The 13,795-nt window shown below is 36.7% G+C and overlaps 1 protein-coding gene across 1 annotated transcript in view; it reads right to left on the bottom strand.

Annotated features, from left to right (window-relative positions):
* Positions 1-13,795, bottom strand: part of TTC27 (tetratricopeptide repeat domain 27) — a 111,545-nt gene that overhangs the window by 18,324 nt on the left and 79,426 nt on the right. Inside the window, exons 12-14 of the mRNA XM_066547899.1 lie at positions 12,306-12,428; positions 5,872-6,099; positions 1,170-1,268 (exon numbers count right to left, since the gene is read on the bottom strand). Of these exons, the coding sequence (XP_066403996.1) occupies positions 1,170-1,268; positions 5,872-6,099; positions 12,306-12,428 (450 nt within the window). The remainder of the gene's footprint in view (positions 1-1,169; positions 1,269-5,871; positions 6,100-12,305; positions 12,429-13,795) is intronic.

The raw sequence follows: 13,795 nt of genomic DNA, 5'->3' as shown, positions 1-13,795 counted from the left end.
TTCCTGCCCTTTGCCTGACACTGCTGTAAATGTGAAACCCCACCACAAATTCAGTAAAGCAACAACTAGAAATCATTTGAAGAATAGACTCTGAGCACGGCAATGAAATGTACTCTGTACTGAAGGCTATCCTGAGGCTTAAGGGGCATTTTACCCATGCTGGGAAACCTTTCTGAGACTTAATTCATGAAAATGGTCACTACATTGCTATAGCTGCAGATGTATAAAGACAGGTTTTGCCTCCAACTGAGAGCCAGTGCAGCACCTTTTACTCATAAAAACCCCACCACCTAACCCATTGAGAAGTCAGCTGGCTCAGTCATATGAATACAATTAAATACAAGCCCTAGAGATAAGTGAACCCAGTTTTAATATCTACTTGGAAGTAAATTTACTGCACTGAACAACAACAAAAAAACAATATATAAAGTAAGAATTCCATTGATGTCTGTATGTACATTTTTTCCCCTAAAGAAGTTGTTGCATTTTATAATAAAGAAAAAAAAATACTCGGTCACCTCTCATTTCTTTCTCATTCTTTTCTCCAAGAGAAAAGTTTCTGTTGAGTAGATGGCATTAACTCTAAGCAAGCAACAAGCTGACAGTCAGGCCTTCTGGCAAAAGTATTGTCAGTGTATTTCTCAGGTAATTCAGCTGGCATCTTCACTTTCTCAGTGCACATTCAAACGACAGCATTGTACACATGCATGCCCTGCATCCTGAAAAAATGGCTGAGCTCCATTCTCCCTGTGCTCCTGAAATATACAGGAGCTACAAATTCACTTGTCATATGTAAACTTGACTTTTTTTTTCAGGAGAATTTGATTACTTAGATGACTAAATATTTTAATATAATTTTTGCTTTATCTCTTTTTAGCTCTCCTCACAATTTAGTCACTCCTGTGTCTGTTTTAGCCATGTGTGCAAGCATAAAGGAATTTTTCAAATATATTTTAACATTCACACTCTCATACTTGGACAAAGTTAAGTACTGGCTAATTATTTTTATGATGCCTTACTACAAAAATATAACCTTCAAGAAGAAGATTAATTTATTCTAAGGGCTAAGGTTTAAAAAAGCTTTTCATTATTGCTTTGCTTGTTTATAATGAAAACATCCTTGCTGCTTTTAGATAAGCCATCTGAATAGTTTGTTCAAAAGTACATACATCTGGTTCCAATGTGACACAGCGCTGAAATGCTTTGGCAGCACCTTCGTAGCCTTCTAAAGCAATGTATGCACAGCCCAAGGAAAACCATACACCTAGCTGGAGAGAAAAAATTAATGGTTACCTACATACATGGATATTTCAGCACAAGAGAAATAATTTGCCCTGGGAGAACACACAATTCTTGTTGATTTATATCCATCTTCAGCTATGATAGTATTGTACTAGAAAAAATAGTATCCTGTACGCTGATTAGAGAAAAACTTTAGGTTTGAAGTTTTAATAATATGGATAAACAAAGGTGTAGACTGCATGAAGACCACTTGAACATTTGTGAAGTGCTCTTTAACAGTCCATTTGCATTTACAGAACAAAGGGATAGTTATGTAGGGGCTTGCATATTTTACTTTCATTTGTGAAAAATCCACATTCACTTTATACTATTATAATTATGTCAAATGATACACTAGGAAACATTTTTCAAGGTAATCACATTTTACAAGAGACATCTCAAATGACCAAACAGGAACAGTTCAAAATTACAGTTCTTTCTACTTGTCAGAACATTGAGCATCTCAAGTTTCTATTGCAATGTTTAGAGATAGAAATGGACTACAATAATGCCTTGCCCAAAGAACGGAACTTCACCAGTTCAGTAATCTTGCATTTAAAGTCTTTAGTTGTTACAACCAAATACCTCTCATCAATAAAGATTCAACCAGAGAGGAGAGCTCAGCACCTCCTTCTCCATTCCCCCTTCTCAGGGAGCTGTAGAGAGCAATGAGGTCACGTCTCAACTTCCTTTTCTCCAAATTAGACAAGCTTGCTTGTCTTAGGATGTTCCTTCCAGTCAGCCCTTTTTCCAGCTTTGTAGACCTCCTCTGGATGCTTTCAAGGACCTTCACATCTTTCTGAAATTGTGGGGCCCAGAACTGCACACAGTGCTCAAGGTGAGAACGGCAGACAGCAGGATAATCCCTCCTTTTGACCTGCTGGTTGTGCTGTGTTTGATGCATCCCAGGATTCACTGCCTTCTTGGCTGCCAGGGCTCACTGCTGGCTCACACAGAACTGCTATCCAGTGGTATGATGCATGGGAATGGTACAAAGCTGCACCAGGGGAGGTTTAGTCTGGACATTAGGAAACATTTCTTGACCTAGAGGGCAGTTAGACCCTGGAACAAATCTTCCTAGAGGCGGTTGATGCCCCAAGGCTGTTAAGTGTTTAACAGGCATGTGGTCAATGCCCCTAAAAATGTGCTTTAACTTGGTCAGCCCTGAATTGGTCAGCAGTTGAACCAGGTGATCATTGTAGGTCCCTTCCAACTGAAATAGTCTGTTCTACTCTAAATAGTATCAGATAATGGATAAATTACAGCAAAATACATTTTCATAGCTCTTTAACAGCAAGTTCCTGATTTGCCACATGGTTAATTCTCAAAGAGCTGCAAGCTAACCAGTATTACCTTTTATAAAAGTTTCATAATTCAGAAAATGATTAAACCCTAGGTACATTAACAGAACATTTTCTGACAGCATTATGCTTTTTAAATGCATGCAGTCAAAACAAAACAGGACATTTTATAAGGTGTTGCAAAATCAGTCCAGGTACTACTACTCCACTGCAATGAATTCAGCCATTTCTCCATTCTATATGCCAAGGTCAAAAAAAACCCCAAGTTTTTCTTGGGAAGTTTTTTGAGAAGGAAAGAGGTGGGGAAGAGGAAGACGGAAAAACAAGTTACATTAACTCCATATCGCACAACAACATATTACTTCTTGAGGTGTCTGTTTAATTTTTATATTCTCTTGTATTTTGGGTACTTTTTCTGAAGCAACTAACTCTGATAACTCAGGTTCTCCTTAGGAAATTGTAAAAAATATTTAAACACAAAAACATTACCTTAATTTTTTTAAATCAGGGATTTTACAGGGTTGAGGATAACGCTGTTGGCTCATACACAAGCAGCTTTTACCTCTACAGACTAATTGCAAACTGTAGCAAACATTCTTACAGTTCTCTCCACTTCAAACTCATTTTCCTGTCTCTAAAACTCAACTTATATCTGCTTATATCTGACTTAACTGCTATAAAATTTATAGTTAATCTGCTTCAAAGCTTAGATCCCAGCATACAAACACATGACACTGATCTTTGTCAGACACGGTACCCTGGTGGGCAATCTAATCTTCATGACACTGAGAAAAGAAGGGAATAAACTTGACAATAAAGATATCCTTTTGCTTATGAGGGGTGTAAGTGGATGGCCCATTCCTGGAGCATGTGGATAAATAGGTGAAGATAGAATTAGCAACTACATCTGGGCTGGGCAAACATGAAAACCTACTTCTCAGCATTGTCAACCTGTCACTTTCATGATTCATAAACTCATCAATCAAGGAAGAAATTCCATATGAAGAGAAAACTATGTTTCTCAAATTTCAGAGGACAATCCTAATAGTAAATAACCATATAGTCAATCTAATTTTTTAAGGCTCTTTTGTCCACCAGCACTCCCACATGGCTGCCATCTCATTAACTCTCCTTATATTCTTTTTACGTCAGTAACTTCTGGACAGGAAAAGTGGGGGCAGAGACTGGAGCGATCAAGTATGAAATTGAAGGTTAGTTCCATCTTTACAGCTCACGATACAAGTTAAACAGTGCTTCTGTAAAGCCTGAGAGGAAAAACAGTCACTACATGTCTTATAAATCCAATGAGCAACAGCAGCACAGCCTCACTTCTGAACTGTGCAGGCTTTCACCACTGGAGAACTGACTGTGTGAGCTCTTTGACCTCTGGAATTGTTTGTCAAGCCTTGCAAGATGCTGACAGTGAAAGTACAAGAGAAATGTGTCTGTCATTAACAGAAATGTGTCTGTGTACTAGAACAAGCAATTCTGTGAGCAGCAGTGCTAATGAACACAAGTTTCAGGTATATTTGAACTGCAAGGCTTTCATTTCTTTGTGGATTCCCCAAAGACTGATAGAGTGATTGGCTTATATAGCAAACACCTACCTCAAAGATCTCAACCACACTTGAGTGGCTGGCTAAAAAATACACAAGATTAAAGGAGGGTTGAGAGAGAACGATTTTATTCATTACATATTTTGGGGAATCACTCGATGCAGTCTAAAAACCTCTTCCTTCAGAAAGGTTTCTAATAAACACAAAAAATTAGAATTTCTTTGTAACAGGGAGTCTTTGTTTACCTGATAAATTATTCCCGATTCTGGGAACAAGTGAATAATTTAATTAATTATTATTTTCCTTGGTAAAGTCCTTGCATTTAGAATCAATTTACAATCCACTCTGCTTTTGACCCACAAGAAGCTCTAGAATAGGAAACAATTTCTGCAGTCACAGAATACAGACAGAATTTAGGAGACGGTTATGTCAATCTGCACTATCTAGCTGCTCAATCTGTTTGTTTGAAACAATTCAACTGAATCTTAAAAAGAGCTTCCCTAAGCAACAAGAGGAGGAAATGTTCACTTTCCTATATGGACTGGCCTATTTTTCTTGGATTTCCTTTTATTCTAAACTTCCTTTGGAAAGGATACAAAATAAAAAAGCATTTCAGCAGAATATTTCTCAGTTTTGAGCCCTGTAGGCCATCTGCTGAAGCCCTTTATTATCTGGAAGTCCTCTTGATCTAAATAAAATTACTATCTGAGTAATATATATTTTGCTGACATTTTTGTTCATTTTACTTTCCATTCTAAAGACGTTTATAAGTTATCTGGAGTTCATCTGAATAAGACTCTGATTTATTGGAATAAAATATGTCAGTGAAATACAAAAAAAGCTTCATGAAAATTACTTGAAAGGCTGGAGGCATTTAAAATTTTTTCTAAAGCAAATGTCCAGTTAGTCACATGGAACTTAAAATAGCAGCTTCAGCAGTGCTCTTTCAGGGGCAAAGAGCAGAAGGAGAAATACCCTGCTTTTGCATGGACCTAGAAATGGCTACAAGGAGCACAATTTATATACATAAACAACCACAAAGCTTTTTTAACTTCTGAAGACCTTCCACAGGGTAAACCTTATTGGGTTGGGATCTAGTGGCTGAGAAACTGAAACAAGATTACAAAAGCTGTCTGCAGAATAGCTTGCAAAGATCATCAAGAGAAACCAGCCTCATCAAGAGAACTCCTTCCACTGTGGTTTCAATTTTGATGCATTGTTTTACTAAAAGCTACTGTCATCAGAAGCATAACACAGTGCTTCTCAGTGACTCCAGAACAAGACAGACAAATGTTTTGGAACACTCAAAAAACATTTCTGTGAAATACAGAAATGAGAATTTGCAACTCAAAGCCAGGGCAAACTCAGAGAGGGTGAAGGGAAACTTTCATTAAAATCTGCATTCCTCTTATAACTGCTTTGCTTTATAACTTGTTCATAATTTATTTCATGGTAATTATTAATTTGCAGTGGCTTCATCTCTTTGAAATTTCTTTGAAAGAGCTCTACAGGCAAAGATTTACCTGCATGCAAAGACCTGGATGTAAAAGGATGTCTTCATTTCATACTACCATTTTTAGCCAGTCTTACAGTACACAGTGAAAATTTTGCTAAGAATAGTAATAAACTCTAATTTTGGTAACTATGCCCAGAACTGTCTTTTAAAGAAGTGTCATCATTCAAAACTGAACATATAAATTAAAACCAAAGCCATATGTGCATAATTTCCCAACCTGCATAGGGTTGATCTGCACTGAACGTTCAAAGCACTCCACGCACTCCCTGAATTCCCGGTTGCGGAGATGCAGGAGGCCTTTGGAGCGCTGGGCGCGGGCGCTGCGGTGCCTGGAAAGCTCCCAGGCCTTGTCGTAATACTGGTGGTCTTTAAGAACATCACCAAGCAAACAATATAATCCCGGTGTCTCCTTCTTCTCCAACTCCCGCCTGAGTATTTCTTCCGCCTGTTAAAGAGCAAAGAAAAATCAACACATAATGAGACCATTTATTTTCAGTTAATTACCTACCTGAACAAATACTGCTTTAGCACCTTGCCATCATCAGCTGGAGATTAAGAACTAGGGCTAGTGAGGAAACGGTATCTTCATCCAACACAGCACCAAAGAAAAAGACCAGAAAGAATCTGGTTCCAAACTGATGTTTAAAAAATACTTCAGCATAATATGGTGGCTTTTGGTTTAACACACCAAGGAAAATTAAACCATAAAACCAAGAAAGAGCTTACTCCTTTCTTTACTTCTTAGGTATGCATTCTGTCCCAAGAAAAAATATCAGTCCTGGACATCAAACCTACACCTAATTCCCAACAATGCAGTATCAGCACCATCAAGGTGTATGCAATTCTAGAAGTTTATAAATTTTTACATGTCCTAGTAAGTACTCCCGCAATGACTCTCCTTCCCTTTTCTCTAATTGCTCTTTTCTGAAAATAATGATTTCCATTCTATTGTGTCTCATGTTGACATTCATACTGTTGGTTGTGGAAATGCCATGTTTTTATGTAAGATGCATAAATTCTATATTTATCTAAATCTTTGAAATAAAATATATTTGAAATATATACAGCTTTATGAAAAAGAAGGCACAGGCTGTGTCTTCCAGACATCTGTTATGGGCTGTAAGAAACTTTCAACAGCTATTTTTCTCAGGGCCACTATCTTTGCTCTAACAATAAAATTATTGTTTCACTTTTAAACAAGAGACAGTCTGCTTTCTGTGGCTTTTTGAAAAGACAAATACACTGGACAGATGATCTGTTGTTCAGATGGAACCGTTACCTCAGTCCCCCACTGTAAAAATGCAACATACACAATTCAGATCAGTGTAATTTTTCTCTTAGAAAAGATCTACTTGAACCATCTAAACCAAGAAAGATCCAACACTGCCTGCCACAGAATTAAAGTTCAACATTGTAACTCCAGTCATTCTTCTATCATAGCTCCTTTACCTAAAAGGAAACCTGCTATCATCTCTGCATCTAAATTATGATTACTTTTCCTGCATAAGAATTGCTATCTTTGACCTTCAGATGATCTTTAGAGAAGCCAAGTTTTTTACTCCAATCAGTAGAATTCATCAAACCTATATGAAAATCATCTTTAGAAAAATGCTTGGTTTACCTTGTTTTGAAATATTTAATGCATAGCAATTTCAGCATCTAATTCTTTCTATTATTTTTGTAAAGTAACAGTAAAGTCCTACAAGTATTTGAAGAGCACAAGTGTGAAGAAAAGTTCAGATTCCTAGAAGAATACTAAAAATTAGCAAAAATAGAATCCCATTAGGAAGAAAATTGGTGGCAAATTATTAGGAAAATAACTTGATGGCAAGTGTTTTTAAGTGCCTGTGAAGCAGCTCTCTAAAAAAAGCCAAAGAAGCTATTATTTAACATTTAGAATTAGCCCAGCCAAAGCAGTAGAAAAATCTTGCCTAACTAGAAGACTGTACTTACAGAATCCTAGAGTGGTTTAGTTTGGAAGGGAATTTGAGTATCATCTAATTCCAGCCCCCTTGCCATGAGCAGGGACACTTTCCACGAGACCAGGTTAATCAAAGCCCCATTCAGCCTGGCTTCCAGGGATTTGGTAAAGTGCAGTTTACTTCCTCTTAACTGCCTCCATTAGTTGCTATAACATACTAATAACAGACATCACAGAGGATTTTTCTCTTCTAGAGCAGAGAGAGCTGATTTTTTTGCAGTAACCACATTAGACACCAAAAGATAAGGTGGGTTTTTTTCCCATTCATATTGAGAAACAAGATTGAAATGTTGCTGTATAAGAAGATACGAGGTGAAAAGTGCACTGCAAGATGCATCTTCACCACTTCCTCTCTGCAGGGCACTCCCAGGCTCAGACTGCTATCATGTGGCAATGCCTAGATTGGAAAGACAACCACTCACTAATGGCGTTTCACATTTAAGAGCATAAAACCATCATGTTTTGGTCTAAGCTTACAAGAATTCATTGCCAACATAAATACTTCAGCACATAGATAAAACAGAGAATTAAATAAGCAGAAGTCTGACTTTTTCTTCATCTGATTAGCTATCTGATCACCTCTCTGCCATGTTGCAAACATTTTTATTACTTAAATATTTAAAGACTAGTACAAAGATCAAACTAAAAGAAAACCCCTGTGTTATCAAAATATTTGCCTTCTACAAAACCAGATAAAACTCTAAAACTGGATTTCTCATTTTGCCTAGGATTTTGTGGGGGTGGAAAAAGCAAAGAGAAAAATCCTTTATCCTAACCTTGTGGTAAAATGTTTTCAAAAAAATCACACAATCTTTGCTAGGAACCCTGCTTCTGCAAAAACAAATCTTTCCTTAATAACAAATATTATCAAAAAATATCTTTCAACAGTGCATGTAATGTAAGTAAAAGAAATGCAGCCACTAGACATTTATTCTTACTCATTAAAGGGATACTAATTATGAATAAGTGTGTTTATAACTAAAAGTTATAACTAAATTTAGAAAGATATAATATGAAAATTATCAATTAAAATATAACTAAAAAAAAAAAAAGCCGCATAATCCTCACTGACTGAATCAGGTGCATTTATAACAACACTGGTTTTTCACAGGACAGTCTGCACCAGAGTGGATGGGATTGAATACTAATCTCAAAAATCACCTCAGTTGATTTAAACACAAGAAAGATTTAGGTTCTTATCTTGTCTTCTAAACTACTATGAGAGGTATGAGAATTAAACAGGCAACACTTCACAAACATGCCCAATCAGTAAAGAGGGGCCTAGTTTAAACAAGAGGTGGTGCCTTTTCATTACTCACTATGCAGACTCCTGCACACCAAGTTCATGATTAATTCTGCATCTGGCTTCCCAACCCTAAACCTCCACTTGCCATCCCATCCATGCGTTCCCATATTTTAATGTTATATATTTCCTAAAAGACCCTATTAGCCTCACTTTTCATTGATCTAGCAGTTCTACTGTTTTACAAGTAATTCCTTTGCTAGTTCAAAGTATTTCCTAAAAAGTCATTTTTCTGCTTGCACATAATGTGCTTGGCTAACAGAGAAGTAGCATGAAGAAGCAGCACAGAGGAGCATGGAAAAAGGCAGTGAGACAAAAGGAAAGCTCTCTGGTTTTCATTTCATCTTCCCTGTAATTTCATGCAAGATCCTGGGCGACACATTGACTCCTCTTTCCTAGCTTTGTAACCACATATAGGAATGCTTACCTGCCTTCTGTGACTGTTACTATATATAGTGAAATTAATCAAGTTCTTGAATGAGCTCATGCACTAATCAGTGTAGTACTGCTACACATCTGGGAAGCCATACCTGACTTTAAAGGTGAGCATTTGAGATCTTGCCATAATTGTGTTTCCTCACTCAAATGTTTTGAGGTATCTGTGTCATGCAAGACAAGAAAAATAACCCTGTAACACATGGTTTGCTGGGACATGTTGGTCTAAAACCAGACTCTGTATCATGCTGTATACTCTCATGAGGTGATGGATTGGAGATAGGGTTGAAAACAGGCAGTTGTAAGATGGAATATCCATCTGATGCCAAATGGCAGGTCTCACTTATCCATCAAAGGTCAGCAGCTACCATATTACAGAGCTCTTGCAAGGGAGAAAGGCCTTACTTCAAGTGGAAGAACTGAAAAGTCACATCTCTAGTTCACACTTTCTTTTTCTTTTAGCAGGGAAATAGTACCATTGTTAGGTGGAAGAGACCTGTTACACCTCAGACAGAGTTGTCCAATGTTAATAATACTCTTGAGACCTCTGGGTACTTCTCACAGTTAAAAGAAGGGAGAGGGGCACTTTTCAACACCAGTTCTCACTACACACAGAGATGTCGCCTTTTGCAACAAGTCTGTTAAAGGAATACAATGAAAGGGATACAATAAAAATACTTCAGTGAGAAAGCCACAGCAACTATCAAAATACTGTGCGTACAGGTTTTATATTAGTTTTTTCTCCTTGTTATGTGCCATTTTGCTCATTGCTTGGCACTCTTACTTTTCTGTTGACTCATGTAATAATATTAGTTCCTCCTACTTTTGTTCAGGTTATAAAACAAATGAATATAGAGCCATATCTAGTAACAGTAACAAATCCTCAACAAAGTTTGCTAAATGTTAGTGACATCTTACTGTGCAAAATTTGTACTGCTACATGATGGCCCTGTTATAACCAAATGAATTACATATTTTCTAACAGCATAATGTGGAGCTTCATATGGCCTTACCTACATGCTCTGTTTCTTTATCAGCAGGTAATTCCAAAACAGGACGAAACTTACTTCCATGTGTAAGTACTCATCACATTGGTATTGATGATATTTAGCAGTTTTATTAAATTTTTCAGGATTTAAATTCAAGTTTTCTATATAAAAGCATTTTGGAATGAAAAACATTCAGAAGTTTATTAAAAAGATTTTTTTCTTTTGCACAAATATATGCTAAGCCCATTAATCATTTGAACATCTAGTGGCCAACATACTACTCCAGTAGATTTTTGTGCATTTCTACAAAAACAGCTACCAGGTTTAAAAACATCAAAACACTTTTGGTAAATATGAGCAGTTCACACTCTGAACACTTTGCAATAAAGAACACAGATATTCATTCCCCTCGGTGCACAGCTACATGTTTCTAATTCTCTGTCATTTTTGGTCCAAACTAGCTTTCTTCCAGCAATTCTGTTATTTCATACTTACACAGCATTTTCTCTTTTTCAAAGCACAGCACAATCCCTCATTCTGAAAGCATTTCTAAGCAGTTTCCTGTGTCAGATATCCTGTCCTATTCTCTGAGTGCCATTTTCATAACTCCCTAAGGGCAGTTTGTGAATGTAACTAGGACAGAATCCATTTCCAGGAAATGGAAAATACTGACCTCTATTTCTCCACTGTACCGAGAAGATTGTGATATTAGCATGCTATCCCCAAGGCATCCATAATGTGGCACAGAATTTGCCAGCAAGACATATCTGTCAGTTTATAATGAACAAAATCTAGGCTTTGGTGCATGACTATTAGGAAAAAAACATGTAAGTATAAGGCATTCTGGGTTTTTTTCTATCAATTGAAATTATCTATCTCCATTAAGCCTAAATTATATCGGAGCATAGTCTTTGTGCTTGTCGTATCGTAAAGGCACACGTACATCCATACATTTAATGCTACCATACACCAAACAGAGGGAAAGGAAGGGAAAAAAAAAAACAAACCCTCTTTTTGTCTGAAATTGGATATTTCTGAATATCTATATAAATTCTGAAAACACTGCTTGATAGCGTAAGTTCCTGATACAGCCTGTGTGAGAGTTTGCACCCAAAAGAGAACACAGTTAAAGTTACATACAAGTAGGCATTGCTTCCAGGTATGATTTTCTAAAATCTTCCTACCATCGCTCTAATAGTAAAAGCAAAATCATCAACAATAGGAAGGCTAATATAGCCTGTTACCAGCAATTTTAAAGAGTTATGTCACTGATATACAGAGATAGGTGATGGCTTTTAATTGTCTTTGGAGCTGATCACACACAGTAGTAACCGTGCTAAAGAAGTGATGGAGAAGTTCAGGAAAACATCAACACAGACTTAACAAGTAAAGTCTTTTAATCTTATACCACTTCTTGTCTTAAGTGTTTGCTTCTGTAATTTCAATATGTTAACATTAAGCAATTACATATATCAAACACTGATGTTACTCTATTTAAAGTGTTTTTAAAAACTACAGCTAATAGTTTGAAATCAAGTGTGAAAGAAAATTAATATCTCCTCCAGACAAAGTTTCAAGACTCCATCATGAATGACTGCTACAGCTTTCCTGAAATGCCCACACTGCTGTTTATCCAAAGTAGTTGATTGAATTATCCTTGAATATTTTCAAGTATTGCTATCACAATCTTCTTTGCATCTCAAGTTGCTTCTTATTTACCAACTTCTATTTCATGTGGCTATTACTCCAAGTCAATTCTTTAAGCATTCACAAGTTATGACAAGCTCTTAAGTGTCTATTTTTCCTAGGCAGATTTTCCTTTGATGACTCCCCCCTGTAGAAATGAGTGTCATTAGTGTTTTGCCAGCTAAAGCCAGACAGTCCTTCACCTTTCAGATGCTATTTCAAGATGGGATCTCAGCTACATGAAACATTTTTCTTACCTTTCCATGTTGTCCTGCTCTTTCATAGCAGATTACTGCATCTTCCCACATTTCCAGCTCCTCGAATATTTGTAAGGCAGAGCTGGTGCATCCCAGCTCAAAGAGTAAGTTTGCAAGCTGGCGCTGCAAAGATAAGAAATTCCAGGTAACTGAAAGTAGCAAATAATGCTGACAATTTAAAAAGATCTTAGAGGCATTTCTGACATCAACAAGAAAAAGACAGATAATACAGAATTATTCTCCTGAAACTTCAGGTTGGACCCTTGAACAGTGTATATACCTGAAAAACCCCCCACCAACTGAAAAAAAATTGTTGTGCTTTGAACAATTTAACAATATAATGCAAAAATAGAAATGGACATGGCAAGAATGAATTGACAGAGATGAATTTCCAGCCCTTAAATGAGGCCCACGTGGCTGGAGAGCAGCTGCAGCAGGAAGTTGGGAATGCCGAGTGGGAAACAGAGGCCAAAGAAGGGAATTAAAGCCCCTTCTAGCAATGTTTTGTCACTGCAATCTGCACCTGTGGAGAAACAAAGATGGAGAGAAAGGCTCTGATACAATTCTGTCCAGTAGCTGTGAGAAATCACTGTCCCAAACAGCCACTGCCAAAGGGTGTTGGTTTTTACACAAACCAATATTGAATTTGAGTTTAGGTTCAACTCCCTAGCTGAGTTTTCCTCACAGTTCAGTCAGCCTCTTTGTTATTTCAAATTCAGCTATTATTTCAGTGTACAAATGAAAATAAATGAGTAATGTCTTCAATTCAAAAACAAACATGGCATGTTTCCATGACTTTGAAAAGTCATCTTTGATCTTAATTTTTTAAGAGAAGATTAAAATTGCAAATAGGTCTTAAACTTTGAAATAAGGGTACCATGCACAATGTGTGACAGACAAATAGGTTTGAAAAATAAATGGGAGCATTCTGTGTATGGTCAGCTACTTATGCACGACACAGTTAACCTCTGCAGTGGACTTGGTGATCCTGAATGGACTCCGTGAAATTCTCCACATATGTTATGAACCTATCTTTATTGGTTTGGGTTCAGTATCTGCTGCAAATCCAAGGAGTTATTAGAGGGGAACAGACCAGTAGTAAAAAAAAAATTACATCTGGCTACAATTCTTTGATATAAATATGTAACAAACTCTGAAAACGTCTTTGTTAGCTTGATATTAATCACTTAGGAAAAAAGTTTTGTCATTGTCTAAAGCTAATTCTCATTAATGTTTAATTAAATTTGCTCAGTTATATTTGGTAAAATTTATATATGCAATGTGTCTTCATTAGTATGACTAGAAGATTGAGTCATCTTTCATTATAAATCCTTATTTTAGCATTTCTATCTTTGGCTTAGAAAACTGGCTTGGATTGAAAATGCCACTCTGACAACTGGAAATGAAAACCATATTTGATGGTTATATTGCAAGTACATGGTATATTGCAAGGTTATGTAGAAAATCTTGAGAATGATTGGTTAAAACAA

Source organism: Molothrus aeneus, chromosome 3 (assembly GCF_037042795.1).
Source record: "Molothrus aeneus isolate 106 chromosome 3, BPBGC_Maene_1.0, whole genome shotgun sequence".
Lineage (NCBI taxonomy): Eukaryota > Metazoa > Chordata > Aves > Passeriformes > Icteridae > Molothrus > Molothrus aeneus.
The sequence above is the reverse complement of the archived record's forward strand: the minus strand, read 5'-3'. Positions and strand labels throughout refer to the sequence as shown.